Below are 22908 nucleotides of genomic sequence, written 5' to 3'. Positions count from 1 at the left end.
GGACGCAAAGCTGAGGATGCGCTGTGGACAACCTCGTTTGTTCTGCACCCTTTTCCAAAGTGCTAAATGGAATTCCAGGTTTTAGATATGTCTAGACATATACAGTGCACGATAAAGTTGATAATACATTAATCATTTTTAACAACAGGTAATATGCATAATTTATGGTGTTACAGTGCTATCTTTTTTGATATTTATGATGGATAATGCTCAGTTTTTGCCCTCATATTACTGCCTTAAATTATACCACAAGAAAATTAATGAGAAAGTAGATTTATGGGTTTCATTTGTTTGTCAATTCGGAAATTAATTGGGTGTTAATTTTAGCCGTCCCTCATCAGACCAGGTCTTTAGTATGTGTGCATTACTTTGCATTCATTGAAGCCTACCTCCCATTTACTGTGGGTCACTAGCTTTGCATACATTAAAATAGCCCTCAGGCTCATTCTCTTGATTACTTTTTGAACTGCCATGCATTAGAAAATTTACGCCTTTCTGTTATAATTATGAAAATTCTGTATCGGAAGATGATGCTTGCATAACAGCAAGTACACAGTCCTGCTCAGCCATGTAAGATCATATAGCAAATCCCAATACATTTTTGTTCTAATCCTAGAAAATAGCACTCTTGACAATCTTTGTTGTGTGAGTTTTATCCTTTGAAATTTCAAGGATCCATTTTAATGCACTGAATTACCTCTTTAAGCTGAGGAAATATCAAAGGATTTCCCCTTGTCTCCATCTCTTTGTTCCCTCCTTCCTCACTTCCCGGATGCCTGCGCTCTTCCCTCGCTCCTGATTTGCCTCTCTGAGGAGCACCGTGGTTGGCCGTGACTCAGCATGGCTTTGCAGGACAGCAGCCTGACTCGCTTCATGCTTCATTATTTTACTTCTTACAACCACCCCTGCTTGCCCTTTGCAGCCAGGTCTCCTTTCTTGTGCCCCTGCTCAGCTCAGCAGCCACCAGTAGCCCATAGGTGAGCGGCCTTCAATGGAGTTTCGTCCAGAGGTACCCTATAAAAGTATCTGTAGTTACTTAGTACATAATTATACCTAAAAACATACGCCCTGTCAGCAGGAGAAATGATGGCTACTGAAAACTCCTAAGCACGATGGCTGTTCACCCAGCTGCAGTGAGGAGCTCTGCGGTTTGTGAGCTGAGGAGCTGGTGAGCTTGAGGTGAGCACTGGAGTGAAGTCATGCCACGAGTCGGGGTGCCAGCTTCAAACACGGCCCTGGAGGTGTCACCAGGAACCAGTATTGCCCACTAAACCAGGGCCCACCTGGGCAGCTCGAGCTCCCTATCCTGCTCCTGCGCTCATTGTGGTGGCAGCCCTTGAGTGGTTCGTGTGAAGCTGGCTGATTCACAGCTAATTGTGACATGCTTTAATTTAGTAAATGAGCAGCCGAACATCTGTACGCCTTTCCCCACGGAAGATCAAAGCCATATCTTACACAAGGCTTTTAGTGTCCACACGTGAACGCTGTTTTACTGAGCCCATGGCTGGTGGGATGGTGCTGCTGGCTGCTTTGCTGACCTAGCAGCCATCGGGGCACCAATGTGGGGGGTTCAGCTTCACCACGGAAAGCACGTTCCTGGAGAAGCTCAGCAGTGCTGCTGGTGGGACCTGGAGCCTGTGGTGCTTGCCCCAGGGATACCGGGCCTGAAAGGGTCCGTCAGCAATGTCCCAGAAAGCTGTCGTAATCCCCATTGCTGATGGTGCTGTTGGGAGCACCAGGCTGCCTTTGTGCTTCTTCTGTACCGGTGCAATTGGTAAGAAGCAGCTTTGCTCCTGCTCTCGTATTGCCTTGCTGTTTGTGCTCTGGAGCACGTTAGTTTTCAAGAGGCGAAATCCTGCCTTTGTAGCGTTGCATTGCTGTGAAGTGCTTCCAAGCACTGTTCTGTTTTTGTAGTTTGACAGAGGAGTGCTCAGAAGTTAGTCCTAAGCTTGCTTGGGGCAACTGCTTGCAACAAATAGCTAAAATTTTCCCTTATTAATGATGCCTGTATGGTAGTGAGCCTGCTAGAGATTTAGGACTAGATCTTGTCATTTGATCACTTACTTAAAGCTGATTTTACCACTAACTATTCCATACAAGTAGAAATATGTTTTATAAATCTCTGTTTAGCTTAATTTACACATGCTTTTATGGCTGGGCCAAGTTCTTTAAGGGCATTTATTCTGCTTCATATAAATAATTGATCAGCCAAGTTAATTTACTTCTGCCTGACTTGGTCAACCTTAATTAACTGCCCTGGAATAAAGACTGAACTTTTTGTTAGCATAAAATCTTTCACAAATGTGACAAAGAGGGGATGTGTTATGACAACGTTTTTGTTCTAGCATTGTTCCCAGGGGACAGAAATGCTGGATGAACTCTGTGTGCAGATAGGAGGTTGATGAGATGGGGGCCAGCCTCTTCACCCAGGTAACTAGCTATAGGACCAGAGGGAATGGCCTCAAGTTGTGCTAGAGGAGATTCAGGTTGGATATTAGGAAGAATTTCTTCTCCAAAGCAGTCAGATACTGGAACTGACTGCCCAGTGGTGGCGGAGTCACTGTCCCTGGAGGTGTTTAAGGAAAGTGTAGGTGCAGTACTTACGGCAGTTGAACTGGATGACCTTAGCAGTCGTTGCCAGCCTTAATGTTTCTGAGCTTCTGTGTGTATTTAGATGAACCTCGAAATGCTAATAGCCAAAACAAAATCATCATCTGCACGTAGCCCAGGCTGGGTCTGGAAGCGTATTTAAAGCAGGATGTCCCCGGTCCCAAGGGGTTTCGTTTTAATGGTGATGAGATTCTTTAAGGTGTCCATTGGTGCTTTTTGCTTATTGAGGAGTCTTGAAAGTATCTCACCAGATGCCTCATAGTATGGGATGGCATCCAAACACAGCTGAGTTTCTGTCCTTCAGCCTTTCAGACTTGTAGGGGCTCTGACGGGTGCGTCACTCGATAAATCCTCCCTCCTGCTGACGTTAAACAATGCTGCCTGGTCTTTAGAAAGTGTGCTGGTAGCAGAATTGCAGAAATTGCACACTTCATTGCCCTGCCTGCTGATCTCCGTGCTTAACCTTGCTCGTCTGAACAGCCCAGTGGTGCTAAGGGATGTGTATCTGCAGCATCTGGTCTTCGTGATGTTAAAGACTTTTTAAAAAATGGATTATTAGTGTTAGCACAGAGCATTTTTAAAATCAGGGCTCCTTCAGGTTCTGTCTTTTGACCCCAAACACTGACACCGGAATCCTCAGGAAGATCATTTTCAGTCAGCCAAAGTTCACATCTGACCTGTGCTCTTCTCAGTTGTGACTGTGCCCTCAGAAAAATCAGCTGTCTCCAAATCATCTGGGAGATGGCTGCTGTTGTCCTGCTGTTGATAGCGTGCCACGCTTTGGTTCCTCTCCACCGAAGTTTTGCCCCATTGCCTTGAACATAAGGTATTAAACAGAGACGGTCCAAACCCCTGTGGCTTTGGCTTTGGCTCTGCATCAATACTGGAAAAGGTTTTGTGCAGCTTAAGACCAGAATCTTGAAAAAATCGATCTCTGTTGTGATATTTTTAAATGAAGCTGACATTAAGTGATAGAAGAGCAGTTTGTTTGATACCAGCCCTTGGATTTCAGGATTAAATTTTACAAGAAGTTTGTTGTTGTTTATACTGCAGCTTAGCTTTGGACCCTGAGCAGGGGAGAAACATCTTGTGTCACCTTTGCGATGTGAAGAGTCATTCCACCCCTGGTGTGAAATAGTGTAGATTTCTATTGAAAAAAGAGATACTCATGTTGATAAGAGCCCGTCTATTTTTAGCTGTTAAAATGCATTTATCTTTGCAGAATTGATACGAGAGTCATTCTGCTTTGTGGAATGCACCAGACAGATGTGTTCCTTTGCTGTTCAGTTTCGTAAGTCGGAATATCTTGTGTGTCGTGGAAGCTTTTGTGCAGTACAGTATTTCCTATAGGAAATCATTACGCATAACGGCTTCTTTGATACCATTCTGCTCACTTTGGGCTGTGCTCAGGCCAGAGTCACAGTGGCACTAGGGACAGAGCTTCCCCTCAGTTGCCGCAGAGCGTAATCGTGTTGCATGAAGTCAACCTTGATTTGCTTTTCTCTATGGCGATTTTGAATGACAGACCTCACTAATAGGCTTCTGCAAGGCCTGCTCCTCTGTGCTGCAGTGAGACAATTATCTCAGCCATCCTCGGCGCACCGTCACCTCCGCTCATTTAGGTGTGCTCAAACACACAAGTAATAATCATTCTTGCAGAAAGCTCTCGCAGGTTGATTTTCATGACATGACGCGTAATGATCAAACCAAACCGTGATTATTTATGTCAGCTCGCATTTGACTACGGTGAAGAAATAAACAGCTTTATCTTTACACCCTTGAAAACCCTGTTTTCCATGGAGGGCATTTCAGCAGAGTAGATTTGGTTTGTATTGTGTCCAGTTGAAGGCATACTGAAGAAAACTGACCGTAAATGGGCATCCTTAAGTAAAAATTTGCTCAGAGATGTTCACTTCTGCTTTCAAACTAGCTTCTTTGAGTGAAAAGAGCCTGAGAGTGCAAGCCACCCCAGTTTTCTTTTTAATGTCCTTGAGCTTGCTTTGCACCCTCCGTTCCTAGCAGTGCTGGCAGTGCTGCTGGAAATGCTGGGTGGCACGGCTGCTCAGGTGGGCACTGCCTGTGGGACTCGGGGTGCAGGAGGGAGCCTGAAGTCTGTCCTGGAGGAAGCTTTCAGGAGCTCAGTGATCTTCTTGTTGCCGTATCCTAGAAATAATCCATCCTTCTCTCAGTCCCGTAGGGTGGAAAAATTGTAGCAACTGCTACTGTTGTTTCTTTCCAGGAGCATTCTGCAGTCCTCAAGGCAATAAATAATTTTTTGATCAGTTTCTTTGTGAATTATTTTCTGTGACCTGGGGATATTTTGCTCAGAAGAGCAAGCCAACAAATAGTGGTTGGGCAATGATGGATCTGCTCCATGGTGCAGTGCATTGCTCTTCTGCTGTCAAAGCATCTCCAAGCTTTGGTCGGCACTTTCCCCTCCCCTCCGTAGTAGTTTGTCCAGGTTCTTGCCTCCAGTCAATCTGTTGCATCAGAAGAGTTTGGGAATGAAAAGTCCTTTTTTTTTACTGTTTGAACGTACTGCTTTTAACATCTCTTTCCATGGTGGTATCTGCTGGAGGCCCTGCAGCCCTTTCTTTATGTGTTCGTGCTCAGCCAGGTGCTCTGCCTCGGAGCAGTGCACGGTGGTGCCATCCCCATGAAAATGAGCCTCTGGGTTTCACCTAATGCAGTCTTACTGGTCCTTCTCGTGCTGGGGTAAGGGAGTGAAATACTCCACTTTGTGTCTTGAGCCTTGACCCCAAATTCAGATGGAAGGAAAGGAGTTGCGTGAATTCCTTCTTGATTCATCTCTGGTTGATGGTCATGACTGCTGAGGAAGTGATGATGGAAGGAGTCCTTGTCTCCAGCCAGTGCTCCTGTGAACTTCCTGGGAAAGTGATTTCTCCTGGTACTTTTCCATTAGAAATGCATTGTTTTCTCTCTCCCTTCTGGATTTTTATTTTCCCTTGTGTGTCAGAAGGGATATTTGTTCTTCCTCTTGAAGAGGCAGAGCATGGACAGAGGGAGGGATGGGCTGGAGGAAGCATGCCGATTACATTTAAATCCTGTAACTTAGGGCCCAGCAGATGGAAATGCCCTTAAAACAACTCATCAGACTTCTCAAAGGTAGCAGTTTGCAGCTGGAAATTGGCATACATGCTTTGCTTGGGGTCTTGTTGTGCTCGAGTCCTGCCAGTTAATTCACAGAAACATGCGCGAATCCCGAGAGACCCAGGGTAAGCAGTTGGGCAGTCCTGCTCCAAATCCTCCTTCTCCTCCTCTTTGCTGGGAGATCTTGTCCACCAAGAGCTGAGGGCAGCGTGCTGCTGCCTGACAATAACTACCATGATGGTATTTAATCAAAGACACAGTTTGCTGCAAGTAAATCTGAAGCCCCTTTGCTGTATTGCCATAGTGCCTCTGAAGTCAAGCCCAATCCAAGATAATTGCCCAAAAGACTATGAGCAGCTGAAGCAGTTTGCTCCAGAACATCCCAGATTCAGTCAAAATTGCTTGATAGGAATAAAAGTTGGGGATGAAATCTGAAGTGCTGAGCACTGCTTCCCTCACCTGCCCCTGCACACTGTGTATCAGGTTCTTGATGTTGTCCATCACATGTTGCAAGGGGTGACTCACCGTTGCAAAGGAGATCATCCAGATGGAACTAGAGAAGTTTAATTATGGATTCTGTGTGTTCGTTGGAAATTTTTTTTTCTCTAAGAGGAAAAAGATGTTGAGCAAATAATACTATATTTAGAACTGAACTGACTTACTAAAATTATAGCTGTACCAACAGATAAATAAACATAAACTAGTAGCATGAACCATTAATGAAAGATAAATCGTATGAAGGGAAATGACAAATGTTTACAGTTTTGGCAGGATTTAAAACAGGGCATGTCTCCTTATATACAGCAACTGTTTTAACAGCTGCTTTTTTTTTTCCCCTCCCCTAAATTATTTCAGGTTTTTGAGTCATGATGCAAGAATCTGGGACTGAGACAAAAAGTAACGGTTCAGCCATTCAGAATGGAGCGAGCGGTGGCAACCACTTACTAGAGTGCAGCCTACGGGAGGTGAGATCAAACGGCGAGACACCTTCAGTTGAAATTGGGGCTGCAGATTTAACACATCTTCAGCAACAGCAGGTACTGTAAGACGTATTACAATTTTCCTTCTGACAGAAAAAAACACGAAGCATTTAACGTCTTCCAACCCCTTTGTATTTGCCAATCAAAGGATGCTTTCAGGACCTGCCTGCCACATTCTGTACATTTTTGTCTGTAGAGGATTGCAGTCGCTGTGTACAGGGGAACGTTAGACTTCTCTTCTTGGGGTTCTTTTGGACTTCTGAGTGTGCTGAGCCTGGTGCCAGCAATCGGGTGAGCCACTGTGTACAAATAACTGGTTTCCCAAGTGTGTCACTGGGTGGAAAACACGCTAACGTTAAGTTTTGTTTTTGCAACAATTTTTAATATAACCTAGCAACCTCTATCAACAGAATGTTTTCTATTAGAGAGAAAGGCCGTGGAGGTATCTGCTGTGGCAGAACTCTGGGGTAAATAAATAAACACCCCGTGCGTCAGTGCTCCTTTCAGTTCACAAGAAGCAACAGAATTATGTGTCAGGGCTTTCCCTTTGTATTTTGATCAGTGTATTTTCTGGGAAGTGACCATGTTCACCGGTATGAATTATCCCTATAATACATTTTGTCTTTTTTCTTGATAAAATTTTGCAACCCTCTCAGGAAATTTTACGCTGAAGAGCTGGGCACGTGTCATTAATGTGTTTGGGAACAAAGGCGGCTGTGGAGCCACCGTGAATACACTTAGCCTAACCCTCACTTTCTCTAATGCAATAAGCATTCTTAAAACCTTTTAAATAAGCGATTGGCAGCTGGTTAAGGCTCCCCTAAGCGCACTGTGATCTTTTTAGCTGGTTGTTGAGGAGAAGAAAAACCTGCACTCAAAAACAAAGCAAACTCGAGGCTTGTCGAGGAGCAGGGGACCTGGTTTGCCAGCCTAAGACAGAAAGCTGCCGTAATTAAACGAGTCAGGAAAACAGATGACACTAAAAGCACAGACTTTGGTTGTTTCAGTTATTTTCATCGTACAGGTTTTTACTTGAAGTGAGAATGCCATCAGTGAGAAAATCACAGCCATGCTGAATTCATTACTGCAGTAGTCACACAAAACCACGGATAAAATTTCAATAACTGCAGGCCACAGTTGAGTAAACAGTTGCACTGAAACTTAATTCCTGTTGACTTTTCCCTCATTCTTCGCCAGGGGCACATTCTGATTCGTAGTGCAAAGACAACAGGGGTTACAGCTTTGATTAATATAGGACAGTAGAAGAGGATTCGAACAGTAAAATATGTTCAACGCAAAGGTCTCTTCTTAAAAAGGCTTGATATCAAAATGAGTTAATTACGCTGCCTTTCCATAGGGGCATGATGGAATTTTCCAGTGCTGCCACTTGCCCGCTCTGTGCACAGTGAGGCACAGAGGACACAAACACACACGTATGTGTGCACACACACACAGTAGGGCACTGCAGACCAGAACATGCAGACCTCTGCTGTTCCTCTTATGCTCTCCATTCCTAATCCTCACCATAGCACCAGAACCATGTGCAGAGACTGTGTTGGCTGCTGGCCGCCTATGCGAGCAGTGACAGAGCGGCAGGATCAGTGAGTGCTGCTGGGCACAGCCAGAGCTGCTCTGCTGTGGCTCTGCAGCCCCAGCTCCTGGTTGCTCATCTCTGCCAGCCCATTGACTACGTTCCATCAGCTCTCTGTTCTCAGGTGCTTAAAAGACCTTTATGTTTTGTGATTGGATCTTGCTGGTAGTTGGTTCTGATGGGTAACTTTCCAGTTTTTTAGTTTATCTTTGAAGAGCAAGTCGATTGCAAAGTTTGAAACGCTTACTCAGAAAGATCTGATAACAAAAGAGTAATCGGAGCTAGCACAAAAATATCAATCTTTATGTTTGTAAAATATTTTTAAATATGAAAAGAAGAAAAACCCGTTGTTTTCAGACAGCTAATGCAAGCATTTACAGATACACATGCAACACGGAGCATAATGTTTAGATGTTTCTCCATATACAACATATGCTCTCAGGTCACTTAACAGAATGCGTTCTACAGAACGCTTCTTCAATACAAATGAATGAGTTCTGAATTAAACAGCTATTTCTTAAGAGCATTTCATTCAAATCTTTTCTTTTTGCCACCTGGCACTTGTTTTGTCTGAACAAAAATCAGCGGCGCTCCTTTGGGCTGTGTTGCTCAGGGTGGCTCTGAGCAGGGCTGAGCGGTGCAGTGCGTACAGCTGCTCCTGCAAAGCATCTGCACCGAGTTCTGGTTCACATTTTTTGTTAAATTTATGAATTTATGAGAACTAATAGCTTTGTTACGATGAGAAAGGAAAACAGAAATGCTTCACATTTTTTAGGATGCTTTAACGGGTCTACAAACTTGTAAATATTTTATCATGGAAAACTGGAGCACTGCAGATGTTCCTGTGTCTGAAGGAGTGACGTGTGCTGCGAGCTCTCTTGTGGCAAGTGCATGAGGGCTCATAGGGCACGTTTTGCTTTCTGTGTCATCTCTGGGTACAAGGAGGTGGAGTGGTGCAAAATTATTTTGGTGTTAGCAGTCTTCTAAAATGGAGACGTACAACTCACACTGATGTTTCTCTTTGTAATCATGAAGCAAGATACTTTCCAAACAGCAAAAGCAGTACAGGTGGCTCCTTTGGGACCACCTATGGAAGAATTGTATAAGAATGTAGATGTGTGTGGGAAAAATCAACCCCAGGCCTCACCTAAGAGGGAAGGCAGACTTTCGTGTGGGATTTTGGCACCTGCTGGGGTGGGAGGAATTGCCTTCCTGTCCAGGCCCTGTGCAGAAATGGATGGCTTATGGCAGAGTTGAGTGGAATGGGCAGGGTTTTTGTGGGCTCCTGTAACACCTGGCATAGTCCTGAGGGTCCCCTGGGTCATCAGACTTTCTGAGGACACAGAAGCGGGTGATTGGCTTGAAGTCAGGCAGCAATGCTCATGAACTTGCTTCCAAGGTGCCCACGGGGCCAGAAGTGAGGGGCTGAAAGCCTGGGAGCAGGGCAGCAGGTGCATCTGGCAGCATCTCTGGTGACTCCTGGGCACCCTTCCGAACACGTGCGTGGTGCAAAGCGTGTGCCAGAGCAGAAACGAGCTGCAGGTCAGGCTGAGCCAGGGAGGCTGGGGCAGGACGCGTGTAGTGATGGGGCAGCTTGGTTACCAGGGAGCAAGAAATAAAGTCGTGGGGACAGACTGCCTGTTAACATAGATGATCACAGCTTTAGCCGCTTCAGTGGTTTCTGATGTCTGCAGAAATAGAAGGCTTGATGCTTCGGTTCTAGTCAGGTTTTTTTAGCTTATAAAATAAATATTATTTATTATGATGTATTTTCATCCTTGGGACTGTTCATTAAAGTGTTCTTCATGTTGTTAGTAGAGAAAGAATAATATGAGTTGAACAAAGAGAATGATTATGAAGTTGAATGCTGATAGGCAGCAGCAAGACACCAAGTGCTGTGCTGCAGGAATACAAACCTCCCTCCATCAATAGCGAGATCCACTTTGATACTGTACCTTCAAATCCTGCCCCCCGAGTGTATTAACATGGGATCTTTTGTCTAACCCAGAATGCTTTTGAACTTATAGGAGGGATGACTTTAATAGTAATTTGTTGACAGATTAGCTACAGAGATTGCAAAGAGTTTATTTTGCAGAACTGGCAGGCTCGTATCAGTGTTCGCTTAAGGAAAAAAACACACATTGCTGTTTTGCAATTGCTTGCGTTTATTGACAACCTGCGCTGAGCAGGCAGAATTGGAATGTTTGTATAATGTGAACCTATAGCTTGTCTGATGAAGTGTAGTGTACTCTTAGGTAGTGCATAGATGGCTTGATAAGAGGGGTTACGAGGTGACTGCGTTTATGACAAACCGGAACAACAGCATGGATGCAACTGGTGCATGGACAAACGAGGAGGAAGTTTATATAAAGAACTGTAGGGAAGTTTCTTGCCTTCACTTTTGCCTATGAGCTGAACTACACTCATTATGAAGTGTCGTTTTGTACTTTCTGGAGAGTAAATACCATTTTTGCATGTATCCACAAAAAAAAAGTTGTGTATAATTTTCAGTGCATCCTAGTTTGTATTTTTCACTCTTTTATTCCATACAAATGAGAAAAGCAGTTTTGTTTATGTACAGGACTAGGTTCTGGTATCTGTGCCCAAGCCAGTGCTTTCGTCGCAGTCGGTCACACCGACTGTCCTTGCAGCGTTGGTGGCATCTCATGAAGATGGCACAGCTTGGCTCTTTAGCTGCAGTTGTTTCTAGAACAGTTGAGATGAGAAGTGTCAGACTGAGGAGAGCAAACCTCGGAGGGAACTTATGGCTCCTTCAGATTTTGCTCATGTCCAAAGGTGAGGAGAATGTATGTGAAGTGGAGGGCTTGGTGTATTGTCGAGAGATCAAAGAGACAATTAGGCTAGAAAGAATTCTGACTGTATCACGGTGTAAATTAAAGTAATGAATGCGATGGTATTTTTTTAAATAGGCTGCCGAGTTTCATCTTTTTTCTCCCTTGAGGAGAGGTTACAAACTGCATCAGGAGTTTTATGGTCCCATTGATCATGGTGTGGACTTATCTCCTCCGAACAAAACTCTAAACCAGATCCTAGATAAAGCCTTTGTTTCGTATTGACATAACTGGGTTGGACCAAATTTGTTTGTTAGACTTTAAGGGAGCGTCCATGTTGAGTCATTTTGACCAAAGAGACATAAAGCCTAATTGTTAAACTGCTGTTGCTATTGAAAGAGCCATTGGGGAGCGTAGTTTAAACTACATGCAGGCTGTTGGGAAGGTGTCTGATTTTGCATTGCAGCACGCTGGTAATTGATGGTTACATCATGAAAAGATTGCTGCATTTGTATGGCTCTGCTCTTGTATCAGAGAATGTGAAAACCAACTTCATGCTCCTGGTAACTTCGTGCTTTTATCATTCAGACTTTTCCCTCAAGTTCTCCGATCTGCCATCATTGAATGGAAGGTGACATGATGTCTTTTTAGTCATTCAAATCTAATAACTTTTAATCTGAAGGTTAAGTAGTGAGATATAAACTAAGAGATGATAATATCAATTTTATGTTCACTGAAGGGCACAATATACCTCTTTCTAGTAGAGGGAAAATTGTGCGTAAAATGTCTTTTGCTTTTCAGTGGAAAAGCTGTGGCTCTGAGAGCTTAGGAGCGGAGCAGCGCTGGAAAAATTAAATAAGTTTTAACATAGGCTGGCTACCTTGCCTGGATTTTAGAATCAGTGATTTTTTTTTCCTTAATAATTCAATTTTTAGTTCTCTTGTCAATGACCCATGCTGAGAACATTCTTGCAGCATCCTCCATCCTCGCAATTACTAATGCCTTTGTTGTAAGTTCTTATTGACATCAACAAGCCTTACATTTTCTCTAGGTGTGAAAGGGAAAAGTGGGAACTGCCGCTTCGTTGCAATCACTGAGGGTTTTTTTTCTTGCCTCGTTTTATTTTTTATTTCACTTCTGAGGTCTTTGATAAATAACTGCATAACTGAGTCCTCAAAGCACCTTGACATGGGCACCCCGAGCTCTGCAGTCTCATGTACAAGCATGTACGTGCAGAAGCTGGGCCATTAGGCGTGTAGTCACCTGGATTGTGTGCACAGCCAAATCCAGGAGTCCTCTTTAGACTGCGGATGTCTATTCCTGTACTTCTTTATTTATTTTTACAGTAGCTGCTTTTACTTTTGGAGGTAACTGAAAATCGTGCAGTAATCACTTGGGTTTATGTGGGCTCTTTGAAGAGCTGTAACTGCTGAAATATGTTTGCAGGTTTGTTTTTTAACCTCGCATCTCCTGTGAAAATTCAGCAACGGCGTGTTTGTTCCCAGCTGTTTTTGTAGGTGTGCTCTCTGCCCTTCTGTTTGCTTATGCTTACTCGTAAGCAAAAAAGTTACCCATTCAGGAGTTCTGTTTGGGGAAACCGCACAAAGGAGCGCTTCAAAGCTGCTCCCCAGCACGTGTATACCTGAGAGAGACGCTCAGTGGGCACCACATACCAATTAAAGCCTCTTTCTAAGGATGGTGTTTTGAAAATGATTAGAGACTGTCCCTCCTCCATTGATCTCCTTACTTAGGGGTTATCTGACAAACAGTGCAGCCAAACCTGTGGTACAGCGAGCTGAAAATGGCAGCGTACCTGTTAGGGAGGGAGGGAGGAAATCTTTCATTGGCATGGAAATGTTCCCCATCCTGGCCTTTCTGTCACCAGCATGTGCCTAAAAGTAAGAGCATCAGTGCTCAGTAAGGTCACGCTATGTCTCCTGCCAGCAAAACCAGGCATGTGCCTGAATACCTTGCAGAATTAAGGTGAAGCACTTTAACACAGAGTTGCATGCATTGCTGATATTTTAAAAGCAATTTAACTTTATTTAGGAACACGCTGCACGCAGGGAGGTTGCTTGGCAGTGCATGCAAGCAGAATTGTGCTGGTTTCCACTAGCAGAGCTGTTGGTTTCAGTGGAGTTTTGTCTGACTTGAATAGGTTTAAATGAGAGCGGAATCAAACGCTGCGGTTTGCTGTGTTATGTTCTTCCTCCTGTGGAGCTCCATTGGGTATCACAGCACGTGCAAAGAGTATCAGCAGCGTGGCTGTAATTTATAACAGTAATGGTGTAAATAAAGGTCGGGATACAAAGTAAAATGTGAAATGCATGAATACCCCATTAATTAAAAAAAACTAACAGAAGGTAATTTGGGGATGCTTAGTGTAAATAGTGACATGTAATGACAGTTGAGCAGGATGAGTGTTGCTTGTTTTGATGCTATATCCTGCATTTGTTAACCAGGCTCCTGCATTTTCAAAAGATTAACTGTATTTCTAACCTGCTTTAAATAGTGCAAATATACCTTTCTTTTTTTTCCCTATAAAAGCTATATATCGTATCTGTAGAGTGTCTGTAAAGTCAGTGTCATGTGTCAGACATTTCAGAAGCCTGGGGCAAGTGCCAGCTTTATTACAAGTTGGGCTTTTCAATTTATTTTTAATCACATTTCTTCTTTTCAAGATTTTTTTTCTGGGCTCTTGGAAGTGTGAGGTTTGTAAAGGGGTGGCTGGAGGGAGTCAGGCTGTGTAACCCATCCAGCAGCGCGCTGCAGAACTCAGCAGTGCAGTGCTGCTGTTGGCCCCCAGCCCTCTGCAGGGGCACATCTCAAGCAGACAGAGGAGCACAATGCACAACGTGGGTATAATTCCTTGTGTCTGAGTGCTGGCATAACCTTGGTTCTCATTTAGTGACAGTAGGGATCGAGGACTGCTACAGACAGCAACATTCCTGGGCATATGGACACACAGAGGACACTTGCATGCTTGGAGATGGGCTGAATGTACTGACAGATGGGTGTATTTCTAATTTTGGGTGATCTGTTCTGATAGACCTTCAAGGCTAAACCAATTCCTGCAGATGTGTTTGGGTCCTTCTTACCTTATTTCATTTAATAAGCGTGCTTTTGAAGGATTTTGTTCTTTCCTAGCAAAAGGCGTCATTACTGAGGGGCACAACAGGAATGTTTCAGATTTGGAGATGTGAAGAGAGGTCCCACTTTGCCTCCAGAGTGTGAAATAATCAGAATTTTATTTCAGATAAAACCTCTGGGGCTGATACTTGAAAACACAGCTTCTAACTGCTGTTACACAATTTGCTGTGGGACACTTAGCCAAATATTTGTGTAATGGTCTTTTTTTCTTTTTTTTTTTTTTTTTTTTAAAGTCTTGCCAAAGTTCAGGTGGGATTTCAGGCTTTAACAAACTGTACCTGGAAATGAAGTTAAGGAAAGGAAGGACAAAAACCTCTTCCTGCTCAAATTAGTGATCAGAGGCTGAAGGAATCTGATTGTTGCTGATGTGCTCAGATAAGTTTTCCTTAAAATTTCCTTGTTTTCATCGCTGCTACAAAGAAAGCCATGCCATGAAAGAAATAGCATGATGTAGTAGCACTGCTAACCATCTCATATTCATCCTTTTTAGCCTTATTTCTAGCCGTTGGTCAGGTACATGCCAGAAGTGGGGCAGGGCTGTAGCTGTTTGCTCCTCAGGGCTCTGAAGGCAGAGGGCAGATTCCCCCCAGGACCTGCTGGCACCTTACACAGCAGCAGCCCTACAGCTTTGGGGTGTGAGCTGCTCTCTCAGATGTGAGGCTGGGGCATTTATGTTTCTATGCTGTCATTGTTTTATATTTTTGCTTCCAAATAATTAAGTCATTCATTGGAGGAGAAAGGTCAGATGGACATGGGGGCAGGTGAGTGGGCTTGTTGTGAAACTGTGGGGTCCAGCATCCCACAGGAGAAACAAGAAATGAAACGGGGTTTAGTTCTTCTTGTGAGAGGACGTAGACCTTCAAAGTCAGTCTCAGGGTTCTCCATCAGACATTATGAGGTGGCTGCTTACAGGGATGCCTGGTCAGATTTGATCTATCCTAGGAGAAGCTCTGCTCTGGGGAGGGTGGCTGCTGTATATCTTTATGTTGCTGTGTTGTGTTACATACCCACTCCTATAGCACACTGCTCCTATAGCATGCAGCTCCTCTTAACGAAAACTCACAGAGAGGTGGGTAAGTGTGTATGGAAAGCAACTGTGTGGGATCTTGGTGGAAAGTCCACGTGTTTCTGATGAGGAAGCTGGATATGGCACTGCTCTCTGACGCTGTGCCCTCAGTTACAAGTTCTGTAAGTGCAGTATTTTTGTTTACTGGGTGCAGTAAAACATCCTCACTGCGAACGTGCATTGGGCCCGCTGTGTACGTGCAGGGCAGGTCGGTGTGGGTGGGGAATTGTGCATGCATCATGCATGGCAACTCCGTGCTTGGGGCTGGGGCAGGCTGCATCACGGGCTGCTCTGGGGCTGGGATGGATCCAGCCGTCATCCCAGACTTCCAAGGGGGCAGCTGAAATGTTTTGTTCAGGTAAAATGGTCTGCATCCCCCATCTTTAGCGCTGGTCCTAAAGAAAAACCCTTCAAGCCAGCAAACAACAAAAAGCAGACTCGCCTTCTGTAGTGTTCTTGACAGAAAAGTAAGATTATAACACTAAAGTGGGTTTTATTGAATCTAGGCATGAATCCGTATTGAAGAAATAATCCACGGCCTCCTTTCAGTTTCTTGTCTTGTTAATTAGTGCTGGCAATGGGATTGTTAGCTTTTAAGATACAGTAAATACGAGCCTGTTAATATTATTGAGCGTACCGCTCCGCGAGGTGCAGGGACACTGTAACCACAGGTGTTTTATAGAGCAGCTGGCAGCGGGCTGTGCTGTGTGACAGAGCTTCCCTTAGGGCTGAGCTGCTCGGATGCCCGGCGCGGTGGGGCACGGTTGAGCCCTTTTTCACAACTTGGCAAGTTTAGGGAATTTAAAATACTTTCTTTTCCTTGAGAAATGATTCACCAATTCCTGCCGTTATTGAGGGGGCTCTTAGAAGCGTTTTACGCATGGCTCCAGCCCTTTAACTTGGGCAAGGGGTGGATTAAAAGGGTTTAGCAGCGATTAGCTCTGTTTACAGTATTTTCTTTGCTCCGAAAGGTATGGTGTTTGCTTTGCAGAGAGGTTCTGTTTTTCAGAGTTTCAGCTGACCACCTGCTTTTTTCCCTAATTGATTACAAGGACAATCACTAGGCACGATAAATAATAGATACCAAGGTCTACCAAGGCTGTGTCGTAGGGCCTGCGCGTCAGCAGTTCATAAGCTGTGAGCAGAACTGCGTGCCTTTCCCCGGGGCAGGGAAGTGCGTGCTGCGTTCCCGTTTGGGATCCTTCCAAGGTCACCGGGAGCCCGCGGTGGTGCCTTTGCTGGCTTTGATGGCCTCGCTGCCGCACGGCGGTGTGAGTATCCCAGCAGCAGGAGGAGCAGCCAGCCAGCACCTGGCTTCCTTTGCAGCTCTTTCGCCACTTAAGCACCCTAGTGAAAGCTGAGCCTGCTGGGATCTTATTAGCTGTATTACCCATCCCAGCTGAACTTCCACGAGTTACACGTGAGGAGAGCTCAAAGAGCTCGTAGTGGCAGCTCTGACTGGATTTAGTTATTAAAGAGCACTGCAGGAGAGATGCTGGAGAGCCCTCGTGGTTCTCCATCTCTGTTTATTCCGTGCTTCTGTCACATTTCATCTGTTGGTTCTTGTAGAAGACCATCCTAGTCTGAGAAGTCTCTCTTTTGTTGTTTTCAAGTTGGGCTCCGATCTCTGCTGTCTGTCTTTACCTCACATCATGTCCCTCCATCCCCTCTGTCTTGTATCAGATTGTCCTTGGAGCAGAAGATGAGCAAATGAGTGTCTTTTCTATTTAATTGTGTGTGTCAATGATAAATCTTCTGAGGAGACTCAAGCCACATGTTTCTGGGCTAGGCTGCATCACTGTATCCCAGGCTTTGGCCTTCACCAAGCCCCAAAATCTGAAGGGCAAAACAGAAGGATTGAAGGGGGAAATAAAACCCCAGTTCACTTCTAATGCGCAGAGGCTGCGCAGGACCCCCGGTAACAACTGCTCTAACTGTGGCTCCGTCACTCAGAGGCCACTGCTCCGGGCTGTGCCAAGTCTCTGTCGTCCACAAGACAAGACATCTGCAGTACATTTGTTTAAAGCAGGGAGATGACAAGCACTGAAACAGATGTTGGAAAACAGAGCAGCAAAGTCCTGTGCTGAGCGCAGAGCCCACCGGGCCCCGGCTGTCAGATGGCTGAGCAGTGCAAACGGCTGCTTGGGGGTGGGCTTTGCCGGCATGCAGAGCTGCCTTTTCTCGTGCACCTGGGAAGCATGCATGGAGCAGGATCATCATTCAGCCCCCTCAGATGGGTGATGCTCTGGCTTACCCACGCTGCATGGAACCATTGGAAAGCATTGGGAGCGTCTTGGCATCCACCACCAACATCACTCATTAGTTTGAATGAGAAGTCTGTGTGCAGGCTTTATCACAGCTACAGAGAGTTTTATCACAGTCAACATAAAACAATATTCCGTCTGAATCCTCTGCACCGTATTGCCATATAAAAAGCAGCTAATGTCTAGTGATCCTTGGTATATGAAGCAATTGAGGTTTATCACAAGCTGACAAATTATGCTTTGACAGCAAAGAATCCCTTTCGTACCTGATCTCGTGCTTCCTAAGACCAGCTTTTCACCTTCTCTGATCTTGTCTTTAGGAGCTGATCCCCTCATACTGGGCAGGTAGAGCTGGCGTTAAACGAGCTTGTGAGATGTGGGGATTGCTGCTACCTGCCATCTCTGTCTGTCCACTGCACCCTAACTCTGGGAAGGCAGAGTGGGATTCTGCGGGCTGGCAGAGCTGCCGGCAGACGTGCTATCTGCTAATGAATGATTGTTCAGCACAATCGCATTTTCCTCTTATCCTGGTAGAAAGGAGGGAGGGATGTATGCCTCTTCTTCTCATCTGTTTTTCTCCATCTCATTTTTCCTTTGCGATGTTACAGAGATGGGCGGTAGGCAACAACCTTGAAAATCGTTACTACGTTGCCCCAGTCTTTATAGGGACTTGAACCATTTACCAGAGCATTTTATGAAAGGACTGGCTCCCATATGTTTGGGTGAACGTCAGTGGACTGTGCTGAACCTCCTTATATCATTACTGCTTATCCAAAAGGATGAAAGGAGGGATGATCCAGGACACCTGGAGGGATGAAGGGACAAGAGCTCCTCTGTGCCTGCCCTGCAGATTCCTCACCTGGCCAGGTCTGGCTGTGCTGCAGATGTCCTGCAGATCCTGCGTCCAGCCAGGAGAGCCCATGGGCTTCTTCCTGTCTCTAGAACTGCTGCCATCTGCAGAGGCCAACAGCTGCATGGATGGGCCTTGTGTTCAGGAATCCTGAGCTGGTACCTGGGCAGTGCCATGCCTCTATGGTGTGTCCTATCCAGCCCTGCCCACTCCCTTCCAGATGGGCTCTGTTCTTCAGGTCTCTGTTCCCATCACACTGGAACAATGCGTCCTGCTGGGATGCAGGAGTTAATGTCTGCCAAGATGTGGAGCTGAGCGCAGGAGGGAGGGGAAGTTAGGTGCTGAAGGAGGCATCTGTCCTCTGAAGTGGATAAGCAATGAGGGATATGTTAGGTGTTATTTAGAGAAGTGTACTGTTGTTATTTAGAGAAGCATATGGTTCCCAGGTTTGTGCTTACTGCTCCTGAAGGGGCTTTGTGATCCCAGGTCGCTGGGCAGAGCTGGCTCTGGGCTCAGCCTTGTGCCATTCCCTTGTACAGAGGCACATCTGGTGAGACCTGAAGGCACTGCACCCGTGCCCTGGTGGCCCCAGCAGCACTGATCCAGGATAGAGCTCTCTGTGCCCATGCAGGGGTGCAGGTCTGTGGGTGCCCACCACCTCCAGCACTGCCAGCACCCTGCTTCTTCCTGAACTTCCATTCTTCAAGCTGTGTGTGCGGGTTAAGAACCAGTCCTTGGGCATCACTGTTTCCAAACCCGGTTGTCCCTCCTGTAAAAGCCCTGTAGCCATGAATGGGCTCTTGGTGAACAACTGCAGGCCAGCTGAAGGCAGAGGGAAGATTTAGGGGTTTGCCACGGTATCTGGAGGTACAGTCTTTGGTCACAAATTCCTTGAGATGAAGCAGTGGGAGAAGCCTTTTTGAGCCTTTAGCTCAGCATGCACATGGAGAGGAGTTTCCTGCCCAGGTACAGGTGGGTTGGGTTGGAATAGGTCAGCACTGCTCCTCGTGGGAGCGTTTGTCCTGGGCCTCAAAAAGAGTGGTTACACTGGAAAATATTAATAATAATTGACCAGTAGTAGAAGAGAGCTCTTTCTGTAAATAAACTCCAGTGTAATTAATAGCTCCGTGTTTCAGAGGCGTGCAAGCAGACGAAGGCAGGGATGCAGTGAGTGTGTTGGGAGCTGAAGGACATCTGCAGATAAGGGTTAACAGCCTTCTGAGGCTGAACTTGTGAACCTGGGCGACTGCTCGACTTGTTTGTTTCAATAAAACTTTTGTCTCTGCTGTGTACGGGTTTTATAGCATGTGTCTCTCATTCTCCAGGAAACACTTCAAGTCGGGTTTTTAATATAATGTTGGTAGCAAAGTATGAAGGACAGAGGAGGTAACAGAGAAGGCAACTTGCTAATGCAAAAGCAGTGTACTGAAAGTCACTTTTATTTCTTATTTATAATCTACATGCACACTCTGGATAATAGATGACAACGCTCATTCAGTACTTTAACTTCAAAGCAGAGAGAAGGCATGGATGACAGAGCTGGGAGCTGGAACACAAAGGTACTAACAACAAGAGGAAAAATGCCTGTTTACTGGATTGCATTTGTTAGCACGCTGTCTTCAGATATTGTTCCCCCAGGAATAGTGAGAATATGTGCTGCACGAACAATGATTTAACATCTGAAAATGGTACTTAAAGAGTTTTCTGTCTGGTAGTAATGTGATGAAGGCTTCTGAATGGAACCTGGGGACTTCATTTCTTCTATTTATCTATATGTCTCTCTGGTTTTAGTCAGCGGTAATTGCATATTTAACCCCTTAAACAGGTTTAACCCTCTCAGCACCAACTTTTTTTTTCCCTTTGCTCTCATGTCTGCTTTTGTTACGCTACAGCTGTGCCGAAGCATTCCTGGCCAAAAATCAGACAAACAAAGGGGATTCTGGAGAAGTTGTGGCCAGGGCAGTGCACCGAGCAGAATACCAGGCTCCTCCTCTGCTTCTGCCTTTCCCTCTGCTTCCTTTTTAAGGAAAGCGGTGGATAATAGCAGCCACGGAAAGTGTTTTAATGGGATTCAGTGCTGCTGGGAGCTGTATAGCAGAGAATGAGAGCAAGAAAGAGAGCTGTAATGAGGGGGGGTGTTGCAGATAGGGCGGTAAATCAACAGGATGAATTTGCTGCTTACTTCAGCGCTCTACTTCTTCCCATCTTTCTCAATTAGTACTTGTTCTGGGGGGCTTGCTTAATAGCTTATGCGAAACAAATATTAACATAAATTGTTTAATTATATCAAAATCTTGAATTCCTCCAAGACGAAAAATTGTTTTTAGCTGTGAGTACATCTGCAATAAAACATCATCGAGTTAAAGTAAACGAGCTCTAAGGAAAGCCATAAGATTGTAGCTGAGCTACTTTTACAGTTTATTTTCATGGTATTTAAATTATGATACCAGTGGGTATTTTTAATTAGTGCCTCTTTAAAGTGTGCACTTGTCTACATAAGCCATTTTGGCAAATTTGACTCATTCATACAGCGGTTGCTGTAAAAGAGGCCAGCACAGCCTGCAGGAATTGGAATTAAAAGTTTCTGCAAGCTGTTGTCGACATGACCACATCTCATTAACTTAAAAAATGGAGATTATTTGCCTGAAAGCTTGATTTGACTAACAGTAATCAAATATTAGGCTCGGTGGAGAAGGAGGAGGAAAAAGCAGCTTCGCTGTTGTGATCTATATGCTTAAGTGTTGTTTGGTTCACGTTAAATAGCGATGTCATCTTTCTGCTTTGACACACTAACGGGGGAAGAAATAAGGAGGCATATGGCTTTGAGAATAATCCGGGCTTCGTTCTGCTTCACGTTCTGACAGAACTATTTACCGAACTGACCGAAGATAAACATAATTTCTCTGATGATTCTAACAATAAGTAGTCAGAATTAATTATCTCGAATAGTTTCCACTGAATTATCAAAGTTTAAATACTGGAAATTGCTCCTATCCTGTGGTTATCTCTGTCAGCTGTTAATAGGCATGAACCTTGAATTTGCACCATTGAGTCATTTAACTGTTTTAAAAAAACACGATCAGGTGGGCTGTGAAAATCTGCATGAAATCAACCAAAATAGAGAACTGCCTTTCTCATCTTGTGAGTTGTTTAGGTAGCTTGTAAAATGGAAGAGCTGAGGAAAAAAACACCTCTTTTGTGCTGTGCTTAGGGTAGGGGAGTAGGAAATCAAAACAGCTCGGGAGAGAAGAGGGGTCAGAATTGGGTGCTTGGTGCCGTACCTCGATGGAAGCTGTGGTACACGTCACGAAAATGCAGGGTGCAGTTAAACAAAAGAAGATAAAGTCTTGTGCCTTTTTATGTCTTTGAACTGCGAACATGTGCTGCATTTTACTAAAGGAACATGAGCCTTGAATGTAAGTAACTGGTTTTTGCATTAGGTACTCCCTGGAGGTAGCAGAAAAATATCATGTCCCTGCATGAAATGCGAATGTGAAATCTACCAGAAAGAAATATTTATGACCATTTTATGCTTGATTAGACTTGGATGACATCTGTTAGAAGACAGGGACTGGACAAAGAGAGAGACGCTCGGGGGCAAATGTTAACAGAGTTGTTTAGATGATGCTGGGGCAGGAGCGTCCATTTACTGCCAGGCAAAACATAGGAATTGTGTTAGCGAGAGTGCAGCTGACAAGAATTCGCTGTGATGGAGACACTGTAAACTGACTGGCTGGAACAGTAAAATGCAGCTGTTGATATTCACTGCACTGCCACGATTTATGGCCAGGTATCTCAGCTAAACACAGATACTGTAACTTGCAGGGAGCAGATGCATTAACAAAGTTATATAAATGTGAGTCAGCTATAAAAAAGCGACATCTCCACTTTTTAAAGTTGTTATTCCACCAGGCTGCACGTCGAGTGGAAAGGACTTTAAAGGAATAAAAAGGAAAAAAAAAAAAAAAAAGCAGGATTTTCTGTTTCTCAAAGCAGATCGTGCTGCTCTGTTGCAATGGACCCGGCCCTTTGCTTTCCCCATGCTGCTCCATGTGGGGCTTTTCCCCCCCACACCCCAATCCTGCTCCTCCTCGGCTGCTCCTGTGCTGCATCCCACCCCGCCGTGTCAATCTTTAACCCCAGAGCCGGACAGTGCATGGCTTGTGAGCCCGGTGTGTTTCTAAAGCGAGCCAGTTGTTTACCATCTCGGCAGCAGTGGGTTTTATGGCTGGAGGTACAAACACTCACTTTGCTCTGGGTCTCTTCCCAGCTTTCTTTTCCTGTAAATTTTCTCTGTCTGGAATGCTTATGGGAAATGTTATTTTGTTTTTGTTTGCAACAGCTCCGTTGTTTTGATTTTGTCTGAGTGGTATGGAAAACAGTACGTCACTTGGAGTGGGTGTTTTGTCTATTGGCCATTTGGCTATTGCACATATATTTCTCATACTTGTTACATGATGACAAGGGAACCCAAATGGCATAATTTTTCCAGTT

The 22908-nt window shown here is 44.8% G+C and overlaps 1 protein-coding gene across 13 annotated transcripts in view; it reads left to right on the top strand.

The window, feature by feature from the left end:
* The window catches only part of FOXP1 (forkhead box P1), a 341534-nt gene that overhangs the window by 185833 nt on the left and 132793 nt on the right, over positions 1–22908 (top strand). For all 13 annotated transcript variants that reach the window (XM_048957784.1, XM_048957785.1, XM_048957787.1 and 10 more), the window contains one exon: positions 6577–6758. In XM_048957784.1, the coding sequence (XP_048813741.1) occupies positions 6588–6758 (171 nt within the window). In that variant the 5' untranslated portion in view covers positions 6577–6587. The remainder of the gene's footprint in view (positions 1–6576; positions 6759–22908) is intronic.

This window comes from Lagopus muta, chromosome 11, assembly GCF_023343835.1.
Source record: "Lagopus muta isolate bLagMut1 chromosome 11, bLagMut1 primary, whole genome shotgun sequence".
Taxonomy (NCBI): Eukaryota; Metazoa; Chordata; class Aves; order Galliformes; family Phasianidae; genus Lagopus; species Lagopus muta.
This window is presented reverse-complemented; position numbering and strand designations above follow the sequence as displayed.